The sequence below is a fragment of the Muscardinus avellanarius genome (assembly GCF_963383645.1).
Source record: "Muscardinus avellanarius genome assembly, chromosome: 1".
NCBI classification, from domain to species: Eukaryota; Metazoa; Chordata; class Mammalia; order Rodentia; family Gliridae; genus Muscardinus; species Muscardinus avellanarius.
The window spans coordinates 81,376,792-81,399,137 of record NC_137786.1 but is presented as its reverse complement, the minus strand read 5'-3'; the positions used below and the strand labels follow the sequence as shown (position 1 = coordinate 81,399,137).

Genomic DNA, 22,346 nt, shown 5'->3' with positions numbered 1-22,346 from the left:
ATAATGAAGTGCTAAAATGCAAAATAGCAAAAACTAGCTCTCAGGTTCTATAGACCTTCAGAAGCAGTTTGGCAAGTTAGAAAATAAATAGACTGAGGGTGGGGCACGGACTCATCACTTACCAACCAAGAGTTTTGGTTGTTTCTTCTTTGAACAAACCAACAGGGGCTATGTTGCTAATGGTTAGGGGTTCTGAGATAACAAGTGAGATGTCTACAGCTGGGGGTGGTATGACCAGTGCCACACAACTGTACTACGACCCTGAGGAACCCAAATGCACCAGCTCCTGGGGACAACTGCGTGCTGTCCAGGTTGAATCCAGAGAGCGATGAAGAAGCAGACCTCAGCTAGCAGAGGGACCAGGGAGACAGGGCTGCCACCTGGCTCACATGCAGCCCATGCCGTGTCTGTCACAGCTGGCTCCACTGTGGTTTCTGCCTGCCATTTGAAGCAGCCTCTAAGGAAGGCAGTGCTTCTTGCCATGCAAATGTTTTTGCCTGCAACCATGGAAACATGACTCACACACGTGCTGGACTATAGCTCTTTTTTCTCCTTTAGTTTTTAAAGATTATTTTTAAAAGTTATATTTAAATGGAGAGCTTTCTTTTTTGAGATTTCATGCCTAAGATTTTCTGTTAATAAAATGATTGTGCTTGCTAATAATGTTGAAAGAAGCATCAAACGATGCTGTTTAGTTTTATCTACATGATTTCAGCAAAACAAAACACAGGATTCATATTTTTCAATTTCCATTGCTACAAGGAAAGAAAATATTTTTCTAGTTGACCTTTATAAAGCCACAATGGGAAGAAAAAAACATGTGAAACTTCCTACTTTTAAGAATTTCCAGATGATGCTATTATTCAAATCATCAGGTTGCCCAAAAAGTTATAACCTGAAGCCTTTCACTAGTAGTGAGCTGTGGCCACCCTGATTCTATAAATACATAAACCAACCAACCAACCAATCAACCAACCAACCACTGAAGTGCTTTCAGAGGTAGAATGCCCTTGGGTTCTATCCACAGTACCGCAAAAAAAAAAAAAAAAAGTCTACCCAGTAATAAACATTATTTACATTTTAGTATACATTATTTCTATGAAAATAGGTTTTTGGTTTTGCTTATAAAATTAGGGCTGGGCTGGGGTTGGTTGTGTATGTTTATAATCCCAGTGCTTGGGAGGCTAAGTCAGGAGGATTACAAGTTCACAGCCAGCCTCAGCTATTTAGTGAGACCCTCTGCAACTTAGATCCTGTTTCAAAATAAATCATATTTTAAAAAAAGGGAGCCAGGCATGGTCATGAATCCTTGTAATCCCAGTATTTGGGAAGCTGAGGCGAGGATCACAGGTTTGCAGAAACCTCTCTCTATATTTAACTGTTCAAGGAATGAAGTAACTGAGATTTTAGTCTAGTCCAGATGAAGTCATTAACCACAGGAGAGGGAACACCTATGGGCCTTTTCAGAGAGGTATTTGGGCTTTGTATAGAGCGCTGATTGTGTAGCTGACAACTGACTCTGAACAGATTTTCCACAAACTCCGAGTTCTATTTCTCTGCAGTTTGGTGTGACTTATACCAGCTGGGCTGTAGCTGGCAGAAGCATCATCACAGGAGCCTCTCACTTTGCTGCCTGTTCTGTCCTTGTGAAGAGAGCACTAAATTTACTTGGGAGATCCTGATAACCATTTTGGCAACCTGTAATACTCAGAGACAAAAATTGGAAAATCTACACTGCCTTCCAGAACACAACAGGGCACAACCAGAAAACCCTCTACATTTTCAGGAGATCTATTTTATGAGTTGTTACACTCTGAGTGCACAGAGTCCTACAAAAGATGTAAAGGGAAATTTTAGGGAATATTTTGATGCCTCACAAAAATAGTCTGTGTACAGGGAATATATATTCCCTGAAATATATAGAAGAAGTATGTTCTATAGTTTCTCTGTTGCTTGTTTTTATCCACGCAGGCAGGTGGGTTGAGGGAGGCTCAATGCTCCCCGGGGTGAGGGAGTATCTGAGTTGCAGGGTGCAATCTGGAAAGAAGAGCAAGTGTGGTGGGACTGGATCAGAATGGGGCTCAAGGAAGGACCTGGAAAAGAGAGGATTAAATAGGGGCACAGCCAAGAAAGAGACCAGGGAAGAGACCACTTGTGCACCTTGCTGGTGAAAAGTTATGCATTCTATGGGGAAAATGCTTCATGTTCAGTGATAGTTCAGTAACACTGCCAAATTTGTGATGCCCTTGGTGTGATTGGCTTGCTGTTTTGTGGAGGTGTCAGGGTGGGTGAGGGTTCCAGGCAGAACCTCTGGGTGAATGAGGGCAGAGTGGACATCTGGGTCACCTGTGAAGGTCAGATGTGAGTAAATTGCAGCAGCAATTTACGTACCCGAAATGTTTTGAGATGTCTAAACTTGTACACCTATTTAAGCATTAGCAATTATTAGATATCATGGGTTGATTTGTGTCCCTCAAAAGGGTATGTTGGAATCTTATCATCCAGCATCTCAGACTGTGACCATACTTGAAATAGGGTCATTGCATATGTTATAGTTAAGACAGGGCCACATAGGAGATGGGTGGGTCCCCCTAATCTAATAGGACTGGTATACTTATGTGAAAATGGTCATGTGTAGACAGACACAGGGAGAATGGAAAGATGGAGGCAGGGACCAAGGACATGAATCTATAGCCCCAGGAATGCCAAGAATTGCCAACAGTCGCCAAGCTAGGAGAAATACATGGAAGAGATTCTCCGAAGGAACCAAATCCTACTGACACCTTGTTTTCTGTATTAAAACCTTCAGAATGTGAGGCAAGAAGTTTCTGTGGTTTTCAGCCACCCAGTTTGTGGTATTGTGTTAGGACAGCCCTGGGAAAATAATATGCATGGTGAACTACTTAAAGGGAGGTCCTAGCCCAGGTGAAATTTATTAGAACACTATCTTAGTTTTTTTTTTTTCTTTGGTACTGGGGTTGGAACCCAGTGGCCTTATACCTCCAGGCTAAGTTACTGAGAGCTTCACTAAGTGGCTGAGGCTGGCTCAAACCTGCGATCCTCCTGTCTCAGCCTCCCAAGTACTGGGATTACAAGCATGCCTCACCACGCCTGGCTTATCTTAGTTTTATATAGTGTTTATAGTCAACATATCACTTTCTAATACAGTATCCCATTTGATTCTCACAAGTACCCTATGGTATTGGTAAAACTTCTCTCAACTTAGGATGAAACTGAGATGTGGGGTTTATAAGGAACTCAGCTGGTAAACATTTTAACCTGCTTCTTTCTTCCACATCACAGCGACTTTACTTAGGCTAATTAGGGGCTCTTCCTCTTAAACTTGCACTTTTTTGGGGGGAGAGTAAGGCATGCTTACTTCTCTGCTTTTTAGTATGTTTCCTGATTCTAACCATGTAAATTTTCATCCCTGCCACCTTCCCCTGTTTGGCCTACGTCTGTCCTCTCTGAGGGTCAGGGTTAGAGGGGATCCCTTCAGGGAACTGAGATTGGCTTCAGCCTGACCTAGTGGGGACCTTTACCTGAGCAGGATCTCTTAGATGCACAAGACCCAAGAGCCTCCGGGGGCAGGAGGAACTGGGTGTCATGTGGGAATCCCTTGCCCTGATGGATTTGGGTGTCTTGGTGGGCACTGTCCAACTCCTGGGGTTGTGCCCACTCATAGCCAGAGTCCTGCCCACCACAGGTAGGGCTAAGGAGAAGATAGAAGTGAGAATAAAAGACTGCTGTGGCGATGGCAGAGCCATCCATCCTGACATGATCCCCTGTAGAAAGCTTAACAACAACATTTTGTCTTCCGTGTCGTGAAATATCTTCATCATGTAATAAAATTAATGCCTTGCAGCACAAAAAAGTCTGCCAAGGTGCTAAGAGAAACCTTAAAAATGAAGCCTGTCAGACTATGAATGCCATTTTCTACTCCAAAGAGAAGTTATTATTTATTATTTTGTCCCTCTGATTAAGTGAAATTTTACCTATCCAAATTTCAATCCTCTTCCTACACTGTCAGCCAGACCCCAAGATGTCATCCTGCAAGAATTACTGAGCTGTCATTGGTATAGTCTGGCCCGAGCAACTGTTCAGTATAAACCAACCTCATTTTCCTGGCCTCCTTTTTGTTTAGGAAACCTAGAACTTTCCCCAGGGACCTCAGAGACTCAGGATTCTTTCTATTCAAAGGCTCTCAAATTAAACCCCTCGTCCCATCACAATTCAAGTTTATATTTCTATTATTTTTACTCCAGCCATTCTTGCCCCGTTTCTATGCTGCCTTAGAAGCTTGTCTCTTACATAGATGTCCCCATGCCAAATCCCTTGTCTCCTGGTCGTGGTTCACAAGCCAGATTCTCAGTGAGGCCCAGCCTGAACCGGCTGCCTGGCAATGCATGTCTTTTCTTGCTAGGATGTAAGCTCCCCAAGGCAGGGATTTCTGTCTGATTTGTCCCCTGGTAACTTCTAAATGCCTGCCACAGTACCTGGCTGGCATATAGTAGGTGCTTAATAAACTCTTAAGTGAATAAATGGTAAAACCCAGTTTTTGAAGACCAAAGAATCTTAGGGATAGAAAAGACACAAGCAAGTACTTGATTCAATGGTGAAAAAATTTTTGTTTTTTCCAAATGAGTCAATTAAAGAGAAATCAAAGATTTATGAGGAAGATTTGTTTTCCATTCAAAATTAAAAGCCATGGGAGAATAATATATGTTATTCAATCTTAACCAGCTACTCTGTGACTAGAAGAATGATGAGAAATTGTGGGCAGAGCTGAGCCATAGCCAGTGCTTGTCACTGATCACGTGAAACTCCCACCCCATCCCAGGAGACAGAGAATGTCCAGAGAGGGGAAGAAATGCCCTTTTTCTCAAATTTGCATAGTTGACTGGAGGCAGATTCAGAGTAGACCTCAGGTATCCTGGCTCCTATGACGGCTCCTTCCACCATCAGAAGGAGAAGAATAAAGAAAAAGGCTTTGTGCTTTTCTGCACAATTAGCTCTCATGAGTATTGGATGCACTGTCATGAAGTCGGTGGCTGTCTGCTTATTGTGAACTGATTAGCAAATGTAGAAATCAGAATTATTTATTGCCTCTAATATTACGTCGCTATAATTGATCTGTGGTCACAAGCGTTCTGCCACCCTCTGTAGCCTGGGGTAGATTATTAATAGGACTTAACATTTAGCAAGTACTAAGAATTTATGGCTGCTGTTCCAAGTGCCTGAGGACGAGAAGGGCCTCAGACACTTGGACGACACACAACTGGACTGCCTGTCTATAATGTGCATATCTTTTGCCCAAGTTTTTTTTTTTTTTTTGGTGGTACTGGAGGTGGAACCCAGAGGCTTTCTACCTCTGGGCTATACTCCCAGACCTATTTTATATTTTATTTAGAAACAGGGTCTCACTAAGTTGCTAAGAGCCTCACTAAGTAGCTGAGGCTGGCTTTGAACCTGTGCGATCCTCCTGTCTCAGCCTCCTAAGCGCGGGGATTACAAGTGTGCGCCACCACGTCCAGCCTGCCCAAGTTTTTTTTCATAGGATAGGCATTACTTTTGTTGCAGGATTTTTACATTTTCAGGTTGTTATTATTTGTTCTGAGTATTATTTGTAAGTATATCCATATATGTTTATAAGGCTGACCTCTGAGAGAATATATATTATATATTCAGGCAGTTGAATGAGTCAGAAATAACTTTTGCTTATCTAAGTCCCTTGTTAGCATTCACTGGACAGCAGAAAATGTATTTAAATAAAATGATTTGAATGGTGCAATTATTGAAAGGTGGTTATTCTTCATTTAGTTCTAGAAACATGGTTTAGCCAGCAAGAGAAGGTCAGGTAGAAATTAATGTTAGGGCCAGATCATCTTTATCAAGCTCTTACTTAGAATTATAGACTCTTTCTCCTCTTTATCTCAATTCTGTTTCTCTGAGATTCAAGATGTAAAAAATATCTTGGCTTTATTGTTATCATCTTCCAATAATTTATTCTCCTTCCTAGAATGCAGGTCTCCAATGTACACTAAAAACATTCTATTGGGTTCACACTGGACTGATAGGTGAGAAGAATGATTTCTAATCTCCACTTGTCATGTGGAGTCATGAAATAAGTCTTTTCTCCTTGGACAGTAGTTATTATGACCATTTAAAATTATTTTTAAGTACTGTATTCATTGTAACTCATTAAAATTTATTCATATAAATATAATACACACACACAAACACACACACACACACACACACACACACATGGTACTAAAGATTGAACCCAGTGGCTCTCTACCACTGAGCATATACCCTGCCCTTTTATGAGACACCATTTCTCTAAGTTGCCTAGGCTGACCCCAGAAAAACCTATGCCACCATGCCCAGTGGTAATATTTTAAAAATATTATAAAATTAATTTCCCTATGATTCCATTTTGTATAAATTATAAACTTATAATTAGACAAGCAATTTAAGTTATGAGGAGCATGAAAAGAGAGACCATAATACTGTTGTTGGGCTTTTTGGAATATACTGAATTTAATTGGCTGAAGAACAGGGAAATTCTTAATTGTGGAAATAGTGAAATAAAAATCAGTGAATTTAAAATATGTTAAAAGTTGAAGTCTAGTGTTCAGGTTTTTTTCTTTGTATTGACTCACTTTATTTATTTGATCATCTTTCTTTGGTGGCTAATATGTATATTTTAGAATCAGAATTGTTATAAAGCTACAACAGACCCTAGAGAACTCTAGTTCAACCTCTTCATCTTCATATGAAAACAACTTAAGCTCAGAAACATTATGAGACTGACTGAGGTTATAGCAAGTTAGTGGAAAGGCTGAGTCTAAATCTTAAGTGCCCTGAAAACATTAATGAGAACGTTAGACCAAATGTTTCTCTCATATGCTGGATAGAAGACATACATTGCCTCTGATATCCCATCGTGGCAAAGTAGAAGTTCAGGATCTTTTGCATACTATGCACGTATTAATAATATATTATTAAATGTATTTATAAGTGTTTAAAGTTGTTTTCCTTTGTCAGGTCTCCCTGAATCAATTTCAAAAGTGGCACTGTAAATAGCAGAAACAAAACTTTCTGCTATTTACAGTGATTAACCTAATATATTTCAAATTTTCTGGAGACATTTTTTTGTTTGGTGGAACTAGCGAATGAACTCAGGGGCATTCTACCTCTGACCTACACCCACAGCCTTATTTTTTTTAATTCTTTTTTTTGAAACAGGTACTTAATAAGTTGTGGAAGGCCTAAGTAGCTGAAGCTGGCTATGAGCCTGTGATCCTCCTGTGTCAGCCTCCCAAGTACTGGGATTACAAGTGTGTGCCACCATGATTGCCTGGAGATTTATTTTATTTTTTATTTTTTTCTGTTTATTTATTTATTTATTTTTTGTGATTGTTTATTCAACTTTATTTTTTTATTTTTATGTGGGACATATTGAAAATGGCATATATTTGGACTATGTTTGGTGCCCTCCCCTCCACTTCCCCTTCCTCCCTCCCAACAATAAGTGTTCAGGTTAACCATGCTATATTTATACAAATTCAGATGTACCTCCTTCATTAATCAACCTCAGCCTTCTTCCTCTCCTATCCTTCCATTCTAGTTTTGGTGAGGTTTCTCCTCCATTATCTGGAGTCCCTCTGGTATCCCTAATATTCCCTAGTTTGGGCATATTAGAGAAAACATAAGTCCCTTCTCTTTTTGTGCTTGGCTGATCTCACTAAACATAATGTTCTCCAGGTCTTTCCCTCTTCTTGCAAATGACATGATTTTTTTTCTTCTTTATAGCTGAGTAGAATTCCATTGTGTGTATTTTCCATAATTTTTGCAATCCATTCATCTATTGATGGAGACCTAGGTTGGTTCCATATTTTGGCTATTAGGAATTGTGCTGCTATGAACATGGGTATGCATATGTTACTGTAGTTCTCTGATTTCAACCTGTTTGGACAAATACCCAGGAGAGGTATGGCCGGATCATATGGTGGGTCTATTCCCAGTTTCCTAAGGAATGGAGATTTCTCTTAAATAATGGAATGTTGAGCAGTGTACCTGATTATCTTGGAAGTCATATTCAGTTATCCCTGTTATTGTCATATGTAACTTACTGCCTGTAGTAAGTCTTACCCACAAATATACAGGGACCTATGAAAGTCATTTAAAGAGAAGTCAATAAAATCTGCTTCCTCTGTCAGAGTGGAAGAGGTTAGAGAGGTTTGTCTTGTTGAGATAGTTTAGACTCTTCTTAAAGCAGAGAAATGATTTAGATATGTATAAAGGTCTCATTCAGGACCTTTAGTCTCTGACTTAATCACTAAATGCAGTAAAAATTAAAACTAGTAATTTATAGACTTACGTGTCAACATATTCAACTAGATCTGTAGGATTCTTGGTTGACATTTTGGCTGGAGAAAATCTTACCTATAACAAAGGTCATAGATTTTAAAATATGTCATTGGCTATGTCATTTACAGGTTACTCTTGTTCATTTTATCCTTGAAGAAATTGTTCAGTTTTAAACCAAATATAGACCATAGACCATCAGCCTAGTTTATCTTGTGCATGTTTCACTTGTATTGACAAATGTATTTGTATTTCATGACAACCAAAAATAAGTTCTAGGAAGATACTAGAGAGCATTAGTTCACAAATTGGTATCACAGACAGGAGAAACTTTTTGGAAAAATCAAAGTCATAGATTATTCCTAGATAATTTCTAAATAAAATATCCAGTGATTATTGACTGAGTTTTGAAAAAAATCTTCATAGATTGATTTACTCCTGACACAGTTATTTCTAGGGGAATATCAGCTAAATTTCAAAAACATATCCCCAAACTAGAAAACTAATCTATCTATGTAATTTCCTATGCTAAGAAACCTGGGTGTTCAATTACTGGAGTCAATGAGAAATAAACGCCCGAAGTACAGCTATATACATAATTTATTAGTATTAAACATAGTTTGCCATATGAACACTTAGCTAACAACTTCTAATCCAGTAAAGTGGTACTTCTATAAAGTTCTATCTGCAGAAAGGTTGATAATTTGGCAACATTTTTATGAAACAAGAGGATACCAAATGTATTCACTGTTTTGCATATGCTGAAAATGTTTAAAGCTCCAATGTTCTTTTATTTAATTTTAAGAGAAGAGCACAGCAAAACTATTACCATTGTGGTACAATTATTTTCTTAATGCATTTTTATGTATCTAAAATAGTATTTATATTTTTATATCTTTTCTAATTGAATATAGGAGTTCTTTACCTCATTACTGTAAGTTGGGATGTGATCATATGTAAAAATGATCTCACTGTCAATCAGTTTGATGGTTATTATGGGATTGCTTTACATTAGTCAATTTTCATAATACTTTAAAATGTTATAACTCTTAAGGGTTTATGAACTATAAAATCCTTTCTTGCAAAAATGTGATTATATTCTTCAAATAGACCTGTAAGGATCATATCACTCTTTTACATTATGAAAGGCAATACCTACTTTACATAATGAAAATTCTTTATTACAAAAGAGTGTTAGGATGATTGTTTTTATAAGTGAGGAACTTGAGAATCAGAAATAACAGACTTACTCAAGATCACCTCAATGTTGGGAAATAATCACTATAGCTATTGATGGAGCCCTTTCTAACCTGCTAAGCACTTTACCTAAGTGGCTCCTTCAAATCCCACTACAACTTTGATAGGCCTAACTACCTCATTTTATAAAAAAGGAAACAGAGAAGTTAAGTAACTGCCCAAGCCCACATAATATGTTCACAGTCAATAGATACTCTAAAGCAGTCTTGATAATGTGTTAGCTTTCTGGTGCTCTTTCCACTAGATGGGTGTAATGAGAATGACCACACAAAATCTGAAGACACTGCTGGCCTAGAATGTTCTTTTTAATTAATGGGAAGATAGTACTACTACTATAAAGAAACATTTCTTTTACCTCTTATTAAATTTATCCTGTTTATACCTTTTGTTTATCATTCTTAGGCCCACACATTAAAATCATACCAATTTACATGTCTACACTTGAGACCCTTTTTCTTCTCAGCCTGTGCTATAATCAGTTCCTTTTCAAAGCAGAATAAGCAGGAAGTATAGGAAGACTGAAAAAAAAAAAAACACCAATTTTTTCAGAAGGCCTTACAACTCTCTAAGCAACCCTGAGCTTTGAAGAAGCTGAGCAAAATATTCTGTTTTTATATGTATGTAAAATACTTGCTTTCTTTTCTTGGTCACTGTCAGAGGCAGGAAGGGGGCCATCAGGTAGATCAGGCGGTTCCTCCACGGTTGGGGAGGCACTTTTGTTTATATCCGTATCTAGGCAACCAGAATGCAGAATCAGCTCAGGAAGGAAAGCAAGTGAATCTTTATATTCATTAAGGAAACCCTCTAAGCTTGCTCTTGCTTTCTCATTTGCTTGCTTTTCTTTTACACTTGCTCTCTTCCCTTCCCCCACCCCAGTTTCCCCCATGCCTGCCTCACAGCTGTAGTCAAATGGTAGAGCATATTCTTACATCTACTTCCTGAAGAGGTTTAGGAATTTTTGTTGAAATCAAACATTTCTAAAATAATAAGGAATAATTTTCTGCCTTACCATGCAAAATTTATTAATTTGTTTATATGTAATAAGAAATATAAGTACCAAGCATGTGGTGGCACATGCTTGTAATCCCAGAATTTGGGAGGCTGAGACTGGAGGATCACAGTTCACAGACAACTTCAGCTACTTAGTGAGGCACTATGCAACTCAGTGAGACTCTTTTTTAAAATAAAGAATAAAAAAATAGGGCTGGGGGTATAGCTCAGAGGTAGAATGCCCCTGGGTTCCATCCCCAGTACTGCAATGTGTGTGTGTGTGTGTGTGTGTGTGTGTGTGTGTGTGTGTGTAGGATAGTGAAGTATGAGAAATTTAAAGATATTTTCCTCACTTTCCTCACTTTTATAAGTGAGGAACTTGAGAATCAGAAGTAACCAGACTTGCTCAAGATTACCTAAATGATGGGAAATAATCACTATAGCTCTGTCCTTTCTACCTGCTAAGCACTTTACCTAAGTGGCTCCTACTTGTGTAGTGTGTGAGATAGATACCTGAGCTCATGAGGCTTGATTTCCCAGCTTTATTTTTTGTTGAATCGATGTTTTGAAAGGGAACAGAGTTTTTTCTTGGAAAGCTAAAGGATTAAGGAATCTTGGTTGCATCCTAATTGCTATGCTCCTGTTGGGCATCTTCCCCAGGTGGCCCAATAGCATTGTGACTGCAGGAAGGAACTGTGATGTCAGTGGAGCAGGCCCCCACTCTGCAGGCTGTTAAATCCCTGGGATTTAGGAGTTTACAGCGTTTCCTTAATATTCATCATAAAAATCACTAGGTTCTTTACCTGGTATTTCACACCCATACCCTGATATTATCTTCACAGTTTATATCTAAGTTGACAAAACCTTTTTATACCAAAGATAAAGGACTGGACATAGTGTGCATCTGTAATCCCAGCTACTCAGAAGGCTAAGGCAGAAGGGTAGCAAGTTCCAGGCTAGCCTGGGCCAATTTAGTAAAACCTTGCCTCAAAGGAAAATACAAGAAGGGCTCAGGGTGCATAAGAAGTGCCCGTAGGTTCAGTACCTGTAAACACACATACACACACACACACACACACACACACACACACACACACAGGGACACACATAAAATGAATTATCGTCCAATCCTTTTCCAATTTTGCTAACTATTTTAGGACACTAGAGGAGTATGACACGTAATATAGTAATAATTAGAGGTGACATGGGTCTGGGCTTTAAATAAACTATAATATTAAACTTTGATTGTGTAGAGGAAATCTTATTTAGTTATTTGTTCAAAAGGGAAGGGATTGTTTCAGCTCTAAAATGTTTTTCTGAGTTTCAAAACTAGAATTGGCATATTTTGTTACTACTTAACTCTTCTACTTGGCTCTTCTAATGATGCTCTGGCTAAGTTACTGTCCACATTGTGGTGCTGGGTTTGCCTTGCCTCAAGGATACATGATATTCATGATTCTGAGTGACATACTTTGATCTATAAAGACTACCCATGATTTTGGCTCCATCAATATATCCCTTAGTGCCGGGCGTGGTGGCGCACGCTTGTAATCCCCGCGCTTGGGAGGCAGAGACAGGAGGATCGCGCAGGTTCGAAGCCAGCCGCGCGCGCTGGCTTAGGAGACCCTGTTTCCAAATAAAAAAAATGTAAAAATAGGTCTGGGAGTGTAGCCCGAAGGTAGAAGGGCTTCCGGGAACCCCAGTACCACCAAAAAAAAAAAAAAATATATATATATATATATATATATATATATATATCCCTTAGTGTTAAATTCAGCCTTAAAAACTTAGACATACAAGTTGGGCAGGGTGGTGTACATCTGTAATCTCAGTACTTGGGAGGCTGATTTGGGAGGATTTCAGATTCAATACCAGTCAGCAACTTAATGAGATTCTCAGCAACACACTATCAAGAGCCTGTTTCAAAACAAAAAATAAAAAGGGCTAAAGGTGTAGTTTGGAGACACTATGCTTCTGGGTTCAGGCCTCAGTACCACACACATGCACGCACATGTATACACACACGTGTATACACACATGCACACACACCTTTCGAGATACAGTGGTTTGTAAGCAGTTCAAAAGGCTTATATCATCCCTCCCAACCTCAGTCACCAAATTAGCCAGGGCCAAGGGACACTGAAACGCATCAAGTAGAGCTGGGGGTTGTGATTTCTCAACCTGCTAGCTATTTACTTTGGGCAAAATTATACCATCTCTTCAAGCCTCAGCTTTCTCCTCTGTAAAATGAGCTCATACCATCTTTTAAGGTGGTTAGGAGAGCTAAATGCAAGAATACATGGCATATCTGAGTTTCAAGCCATGGACTCTCTAAAAGGTAACTGTGGTTAGGGATTATTTCACAATTGACAATTACCCAAGAAACAGATACTAGGAACATACGCATGATGAAAAAAACAAAAGCAAAAAAACACATGTAACCTTGTCTAACAACTCCTTGAGATTCTTCCACCTTAAATTCAGATTCATCTATAGTGTGGCTAGAGGGTGGATCCCACTGAATGTCTTTGGAAACCACTCAGCTCTGAACAAACTGGAATAGTCAGTGTCCCAGAGCTCAGTCCTTGGAATTCTCTACATTCACCACCTCGAAGAGCTCCCCCATGGCAATGACTAGAAAAGGATGTTCTCCATACAAGGCTGATTCTCAGAGGGTCTTTCCCATTGCAGTAAATGGCAATAGCCTTTTTTCAGGTTTCCCAGGCCCCAAACCTTGGAATCCTCCCTCCATCTCGCTCTGTCTCTCACACGCTGCCTGTTCATGCCCCCTTCAGTGTATTTACAGCTTGGCTCATTTCTCACCATTTCCTCTCTAAGCCCCATTCTTTCTCCCCTGGATTATTGCAGTGCCTTTCTAAAGCCAAGCTGCCTTCAACCAAACTTGCTTCCCTGCCAAATTATTTTCAGCCAGACAGCCAGTGATTTTGTCAAAGTTAAGACTAACCATGAAATTCTCCTACTCAAATTCTTCAACAGTTTTCCATCTTGCTCAGAGTAAGGGACTGAACCCTTGTGGGATCTGCAATGTCTTTTTAAGGCTATGTGATAGAGGCCCCCAATGGCCTTCTAGCTCTGAGCCGTTACCGTCCCCCATCCTGGCCACCCAAGACTCCTTGAGGATGTTGGCAGGCTTAAATGACTTTCCCTAGCTATGCCCTCTGCTCACCTTCTACCTTCTTTCTAATCTTTACTCAAAGGTTACTTTCTTAGGGAGGCCTTTCCTCTATTCTAAAATTACAGTTTCCGCTCATATTACACATACTTCCTAGTACTGTTTCCTGCTGAATTTCCCTCCTTAGCACCTATTTAATATGCATTTTATTTTATTATTATTTTTTGGTGGTACTGGGGGCGGAACCTAGGGGCTTTCTACTTCCAGGCTATACTCCCAGACCTATTTTATACTTTATTTGGAAACAGGGTCTCACTAAATTGCTGAGAGCCTCACTAAGTAGCTGAGGATGGCTTCAAACCCATGCGATCCTCTTGTCTCAGCCTCCAAAGCGTGCGGATTACAAGCATGCACCACTATGCCCAGCTAAATATGTATTTTATATATCGTTTACAATGCTAAAATCTACACTCCATAGGGAGAATATTTTTGTCTCTGCTCTGCCTCATTGCCTGAACTCACTGCTCTGCCTCATTGCCTGAACTGGTATCTGGCACATGGCAGGTGCTCAATAAATATCTAAGTTAATAAATGAATCCATAAAACACATAGACGTAGCAGGGGACTACAGAAGTATGGGGGAATGTGTTTTAAAAAGCTGGCATTTCATGTGAAGCTTGAAAAACACAGCGGCTGGAGGTTCCCAAGGTGAGTGGAGCTCATTATGTCTGATACTTCCTTTTCCTCTCTAATGGTCCTACTGTTCCAGAGGCTGGATGTCCAGAGGCTTGTGTACGATCCAATGTGGTATGAATGTGGGTTGGAAAAGTTTTTCTAAAACAAAAATAAAGGCACAAACAGATTTTATTAGTAGGAAAGCATCTGTGTTTGTGTTAGTGCTGGGTTGGTAAGCCCTGGATGTAATCATAAGACTGTCCCCATGTCAATAAGAAATGTAATAGCAATTCCAGGCACACCTAGGCTAACCTGGGGCTCCTCAGGTCTGATGAAGATCAGGGACGCTTGAAGGGAGAGCCCTGACAACATCAGTCCTCTGATGTTCTCAAGACCAGCCTCCTCCAGACCAGCCTTAATAGTCATGGGCATCTGGCTGCTGTGGTTTTTTTTTTTTTTTTTTTTTGCCCCTTTGAATGAATGAATGGCCTCTCACGTCTGTTATCCATCATGTGGGGGTAGGAAGGAGTTGGTGCCCTCATCTGCATAGGAGCGGGACAACTCCTTCAGTGCCCAAATCGATTGCAATGTGGACATAGGGTCTCCAGAGGTGGTGCTTGACAGTTTTTGATAGGATGCTCAGCCAGCTGCATTAGAAGCAGGTTAGTGGTGGCTTAGGAACCATGAGAGAGTAGGGGGTCCTGGAAGGGGATGGATTGGGTGATGGCTGGAGCCATATACTGGGCTTGTCATTTTAGTTTGTCCTTCTCAAGCTCCCCCCTGGTCCTCATTGCCTCTTCCCTATTATTGAATAACTTACAATCTGCATAGAAAAGGTATAGAAAATGGAGGCCTTAGTTTTTGCCTGCTGTCTGGGGAGTTCTGGCTAATAAAATGAACTGCCAAAATGCCTTGTCCTTCTGGAGTCTCGGGGACTAAGTTGGTATATTTTCTAATGGTCTTGGGAATCTGTAATTGGAAAAGGTCTGAGTGATTCTAATTGGTTTGCCTCTGAATGTCACTTGGCCTTTGTTTTTGTTGCCTTTAAGATTCTCTGCTTGGCTTTCACATTGGTCATTTTGACAATTATGTGGCGTGGGGAACCTCTTCTCTGATCCTGTCTAAAGGGAGTTCTGTAAGTTTCCTGGACCTGTGTATCGGCCTCTTGCTCTATGTTTGGAAATTTTTCTGCTATTATTTCTTTGAAGATATTATTGATCCCTTTGGTTTCACCTTCTTTTCCCTCCTCTATTCTGATTATTATTAGGTTAGTTCTCTTAAAATGGGCCCAATTTCTGCAATGTCAGATTCCTGCAGTCGGTTTTTTTTTTTCTAAGTTAGAAATTATGCATTTGTTTTTGGAGTGATCATCTTCTAGAGTGAGATTCTGTTCCCCATGTTGTCTAATAAATTGTTTATACTTTGAATTGAGGCCTCTACCTCAATGATTGCTTCCTTCATTTCTTTTAGACTCTCTCTAAATTCTTTTCGAAAGTCCTGTATTATTTCGACAGTCATATTCCTGATTTGATCTTCTGGAGATCTTTGAATTTCTGTGTTATCAGGTTCTGATAATATGGGTTTGTGGGCATTCATTGCTCTATTGTTGTTCCTCTTTCCCATGATTTTAGAATTTTGTGCCTTCCCTGGGTCACTACGACTTCACTTAGGGTGCTATGTATCTTGAGTCTGTTGTAATCTCAGCTGCCACTACTCCTTTACTGGGTTGTATCGCAAAGTCTCATATCCAGGAAGTTAATCGAGGCTGCCTGAGACCATGGGGATGCCGGGCTGGGCATTTTCCCACAGGGAGCTGGGACTAGGGTGTGGTATCTCTGCCACTGCTACTCCTTCACTGGGTTGGACTGAAAAATATCTGACCCAAGGAGATCAATGCCACGCAAGTCCCTGGGAGTGCAGTACAGAGATTTCTCCTTTAGGGGCTGCAATTACACTCAGGGTTATTGTGTGTGCAGATCTGGAGCTGTGGCGGGGCGTGGTGAACTTGCTGTCACTGCTGGCAATATGGCGCCCCTGCCACGCCCTGTGTTATTTGTTTTCTTACTGGTGAATTTCTTAAATTCTCAGTATATTCTAGATATTAGTCCTCTATCAGAAGAATAGTTGGCAAATTTTTCTCCCATTCTGTCAGCTCCCTGTTAGGGTTCTTGATAGTTTCCTTTGCTGTACAGAACCTCTTCATCCTGATTTCTTCTTGTCTGACTTTTCACCTAGCCTTCCATTAAAAACATCTGATTAATTCAGTACAGACTTTACACCTGATGGGGGACAATGCCTTCGTTTAAATCTTACTGTGTAAAAAATTTACCCAGAGAACTCCTTAAGCTGTAGATGTGTAGTCTGCTCTCCAACCCCCGCCCACCCACACTACAACTTTCTAAACAAGTTCATTCTGACCCAGAAATCCAAGTTTCATATACTGAAAAACTTGAAAGATTTCTGAAATGGCATTCCTGGAGACCTCCAATGAAGATAATTTTGATCAGGGGATAATTTGGATGTCTCTAAAATTTCTACCATATTCCTATAAAACTATCCATCTGTCCATTTATTTATCAGGTGCCTTAGATTCTGTGTTTAAGAGATTCCACAATTTCCAGAGGAGTGCTTGAGGTGCTTTTAGCATTCAAAACCTCTTTCTCAGGTCCCAAATGCCATCTGTAACCTCCCCTGAGGCCAGACCACATCCTATGGGGAGTCCCCTCTCAGATGCCAACTAACAGTTTGAATTTATACCCAGCTGCTCCTTCTCCTCCCAACTGTGGTTAAGGTCCTTTTATCCAGTCTCTGGTTTTCTGTTACCACTTCTTTCTCCTCTGTCTGAAGAAAGAGTTTCTCTCCAGACATCTAAATTTACCCAAGCTACTAGGTAAATCCCAGCTGCCCTTCCTGCCTCCTGCCTTCAACTCCCAGTGCCCTTGACCTGGTTTTGGTGAACACCAGCCACATGAACTGATTTATCAAATTAAAAAGTCCAATGCATTAAAATATAGTAACTTTGATAATTTCCAGTGAAATTAAAATGCCCAGGGAAAAATAGTCTCTGGGAAAAAGTATTTTTCCTTATAGACATGTTTAGTTTTCAGTCTGTCATGCATAGTCACATTTGCAAACAGAATAGAAAACAACCAATCAAAACCTAAAAAACTGACAAAATCTCACACGACAGCCAGTGCAGTAGAAAGGTAGATTACTGCAAATTCAAAGACAATGTCCACTCATATGTTTATTTATTGCCCAGATAAGAGAACCATAGATAGGACTTAGCAGAGGCAATAAAAGTCTCTGCTTATTAAATTGATCTGCAAGATCTCTATGATATAGCCTACAGGAGTATTTAGTGTAGCTGCAAAAATCTGTAGCTGTGGGAGGTTTCTTGCTCTGCCAGGGAGACCCTGAGTATGCCTTTGTGGACATTGTAGTCTGCTCTGAAAAACCGTGATTCAAGGTCCCTGCCAGTGTCACCTCACCAGACACAGGCTATTTTGGGCAGCCATCCCAACATCTTGCTCTCATGATCTTCACGATCCTGTTTTGTTGTGTAGTAAGACTGTTGTCCCACCATCTAGACTAAAGCAAGCACCTGTCCTTCAAGGTGACCAGAGATATCAGTTCAAAGAGCATATGAGTAGATTCTAAATCTAAAATCAATGGATGTATTTTTGGCCCTCGACATCTATACATTTAGCCAAATAGCTCTAGGACAGATTTTAATATTTTATGTGTTTTGTCTCATCAATAGAAAGGGTAATGAAAGCCACAAGAGAGATGTTTTTCCCGTGCTCTGGGAATACTCCTGTGTCCCATAACTAAAACACATGATGTTTTGTGCAAAGCTTATCCCTGAGTAACCCTCTCTTTTGAAGGCATGCCCTTTTCAGTATAGACCACACACTCATATCTCCTTACAGCCATGACTTCTAATCTTGAAAGGGGGCAGGCAGCTTGCTTTTGCTACAGTATCCATCTAGTATGATTTGTCTTCTTAAAAGTCAAAGTCAAAAGCTGGGTGTGACAGTACAGACGCTTGTAATCCCATTACTTAGGAGGCTGAGACAAGAGGATCAGTAGCTTAGTGAGGCCTGCTACAACTTAGTGAGCCCCTATTTGAAAATAAAAAAAATGATAAAATAAGGCTGTGAGAACTGTCATTATAGAACATCTCTGTAATGATTTTTATATGTTGTTATATTCAATCTTAATTTATATGCATACATAGGTAATTTTGCAAAAATGCATAAGTGTGAGATGTCATAGAACTACTACCAGAAAGGATTAATATCTTGATTATATAAAAATCTATACCAAAATATAAAATACTTATAATAATCTCTTTGAAATGATCATTGTATATATACATTTTATTTTGTATTGGTGCCTTGTGATCAGCACCTTGATGCAGTTCAGGGTGATAGAGGCATACATGCATACAGCACTTGTTGAGGCCTTCCCCAGTTTAAACCCCACCCCCTCACCTTCCCCACCTTCCCCTGCACAGTAACCGGCATTAATAAGTTTGTGTATGCTACTTTCTAGCCTTTTTCTATGAACATAGAACTTTCTCTCTCCCTCTCTCTCTCTCTCTCTCTCTATATATATATATATATATATATATATATATATACTCACATATAATTGAAATCATATATGTATAATTTTATAACCTGGCAGTCTCACTTATCCTTATTGCTGTCCAACGTTCTGATATTTTACCTGTTATTACAAATTTTTGGAAATATTTTAATGGCTGTAGAAAGTATATTCTATGAATAATATAATTTTGCTTAAGTGATTTTCTATTTTTGACCTTTGAATTGTGGCCAATTTTTTGATAATGGAAAAATACTGCAACAATACCCTAAACAAATCCTTTTATATGTGTCTGGTTGTTTTCTAAGGAAATAATGGATCAAAGGGTAGAGATATTTGTGAGACTATTAATACATACTGCATATCGCCCCCCAAAAAAGATTATTATATTTTGGCAAAGCAAACTGAAGATATGCAACAATATACAGTACTTTTAGAACCAAATGCAGTAATAGCATATCTAAAAATATATCCTAGGGAAATAAAGAAGACTTACATATTAAGGTGTTCTTCCGTGTTAAAATAACCCCAAATTGGAAGCAACTCAATTGTCTGATACTAGACTAGAGGCTATGCTGGATGTATTACTTCTGTGAGACTTAATTATGACAACCATTAAAAAGGATTATTAATAATTATGACATAAAATTTATATGTTGTTATGGTAAATGAAAAGTTGTCACATAAAATGTTACATAGTTATAGTTATTATATTTTTATCTGCATGTATTATTTTTATATTTTAAAAAGTGACTAATTAAAAGACAACTTGTCCTTTGTCAAAAAATTATTAGCCAGGCGTGGTGGCTCACACTTGTAATCCCAGCATTTGGGAGGCTGAGACAGGAGGATTGTGGGTTTGCAGATAGCCTCGGCTACTTAGTGAGGCCCTTTGCAACTCAGTGAGACCCTGTTTCAAAATAAAGAATAAAGCCGGGCGTGGTGGCTCATGCTTGTAATCCCCGCGCTTGGGGGGCAGAGACAGGAGGATCGCGCAGGTTTGAAGCCAGCCGCGCTTGCTTGCTTAGGAGACCCTGTTTCCAAATAAAAAAAATGTAAAAATAGGTCTGGGAGTGTAGCCCGGAGGTAGAAGGGCTTCCAGGAACCCCAGTACCACAAACAAACAAACAAACAAACACAAAGAATAAAAAAAAATTGGTCTTGGAGTGTAGCTCAGAGGTAGAATGCCCTGGGTTCAATCCCTATTACCACACACATAAAAAATTATGCTTTTTCTCCTGGTTTCCTTACCAATGTTATTTTTAAAATAAAATCAGTCCTATTTTCGTTATCTCATGATGTGTATTGGTTTCTAAATTCTTTTAAAGAAGTCACAGCAGAAATCACAAGAGCTTTCTGACTTCAGGCTCAGAAGTGAGTGGCCTGGAATTTCCTGCTCCTTCCAGAATACTTTCACAGATTTCACCTGATAGAGATGGATAGGCGGTTTAGGATCAGGAAATCAAATTTGGTTTCTGACTAGAGCAATTCTCTGCATCTATTAGAAGGAGGCAGCAGGGAAGGTTCTTGTCAAGTCTGTTATTGATCCGTGGAGAAGCAGACAGGAAAGCGCTTTTCAGAGAAGAATGTTAGCTATCTTTTATTGTTAGTTATCTTTTAGACCGAGGGCACTTTTTACTCCACATTGCATGCTTTCTATGCACCAGTCAATAATGTTCTGGATTTTAGGTTTTGTGTTTTAGGATGAAAGAGAAAATTATCTGTGACATAAAACAAGAAATGTTTTGAAGGAGATTCAGTAGGAGACTTCTAAAATTGGTGAGAATTGGGGGATTGCTGTAATTACTTCTAAGTGTTACATTCAATCTCCATGTATGTGCACATAGAGAATTCTACATAGATGTATAAATGTGATGCGTTTCCTTTTTCTTTGTTTGCTTTCTCTTTTCTCTAGCCCTCTCCCCCACATTAACTACCTACAGGTTAGCCTTAAAAACACCTTTGTAACTTCAGAATGTGCCAGGTAGATTAAAGCACCCCCCTTGGGTTCACATTTTAGGGCAGGTGCTGCACTTCAAATGTGAGCCAGGCTTGGAAGCTCTGTAGCAACAGCCTCTTGCTAGTATTAGTCCGTGCTGAACCTATACTTAGAAAAGTGTTATCTGCTTTTATGTGAAAAATTAAAAAGCTAAATGTTTTTGTTGAGTGAACAGATTCACTTTTATGTTACTTCAATTTAAAAATGTCTATATAAAGCCGGGCGTGGTGGCGCACGCTTGTAATCCCCACGCTTGGGAGGAAGAGACAGGAGGATCACGCAGGTTCGAAGCCAGCTGCGCTGGCGTAAAAGACCCTTTTTCAAAAAATATAAAATAGGTCTGGGAGTGTAGCCCGGAGGTAGACGGGCTTCCAGGAACCCCAGTACCACAAAAAGTCTATAAACACTTTTATTAATAAAAGAAAAATCTTGACCAGGAAGGGCACAAGAGAACTTTGAGTTGAAATGTTTTTTTTTTTTTAAATCTTGATTGTTGGTGGTTATATATTGCATAGCATTTATTAAATCTCCTTGAACTCCATGCTTGAAGTGGGTGGCTTTGTTGTAGGTAAGGTATACCCAAATAAGATTTATAAGACAAAAGCCTTCCTATTGATCTAAACTCTTGGTTTTTAGGCTTTTATGAAGATATTGTTATCATTGCAATCTTTTGCAATGAATTCCACTATGCAGATTTCAGATGATTTATTCTGTGGGGCCATGTAGGGGCTGGGGGTGATGGAGAGCAGGAGTGGCTCTGCAGGTGATAGGGTGTTACTCAGCTGCCTGCCCCACACTCTCCTTTTGCCCCAGAAGCGACACGGCTCTTTGTTCTTCTACCCCATCTTAAGACGCAGAAGGAGGCAGGTCTCCATTCAGTGTCATGGAGAGAGAGTCCAATACTCTATATCAATATTTCTCCCTCTCCATCTTTCTCATTACCATATCCCATGTAGGACAGGCAGAGCAATAGCTACAATTTAATAAAACATTATTATTTCCTTTTAAAGTACTTTTATTGGTGCATCGTAGTCTCACATCATAATGCAGTTCACAGTGATGGCGATATACATACTCATAGCACTTGGTGGGCTTTTCCCAGGCTCCCTTCTCGTTCCCTTCCCTTATAACTGCATAATTCACAATAGCCAAATTATGGAACAAAGCTAGGTGAAACATTATTTCTGATCCAAACACCTATCCACCTACTTGTTTGGACCTGAACTTTACGGTGCTTTTTTTTTTTTTTCTGGTTGTTTACTTTAATCCTGATAACCAAAGAACTATACTTCAAGGAATAGTTTCACA

At 39.5% G+C, this 22,346-nt stretch overlaps 1 protein-coding gene across 1 annotated transcript in view; it reads right to left on the bottom strand.

The window, feature by feature from the left end:
* The window catches only part of FAM81B (family with sequence similarity 81 member B), a gene marked incomplete at its 3' end in the record, with an annotated part of 64,179 nt that extends 52,988 nt beyond the window's left edge, over positions 1-11,191 (bottom strand). Inside the window, exons 1-3 of the mRNA XM_080719771.1 lie at positions 11,134-11,191; positions 10,265-10,362; positions 8,387-8,451 (exon numbers count right to left, since the gene is read on the bottom strand). Of these exons, the coding sequence (XP_080575897.1) occupies positions 8,387-8,451; positions 10,265-10,362; positions 11,134-11,143 (173 nt within the window). The 5' untranslated portion in view covers positions 11,144-11,191. The remainder of the gene's footprint in view (positions 1-8,386; positions 8,452-10,264; positions 10,363-11,133) is intronic.
* Positions 11,192-22,346: the final 11,155 nt, after the last annotated feature.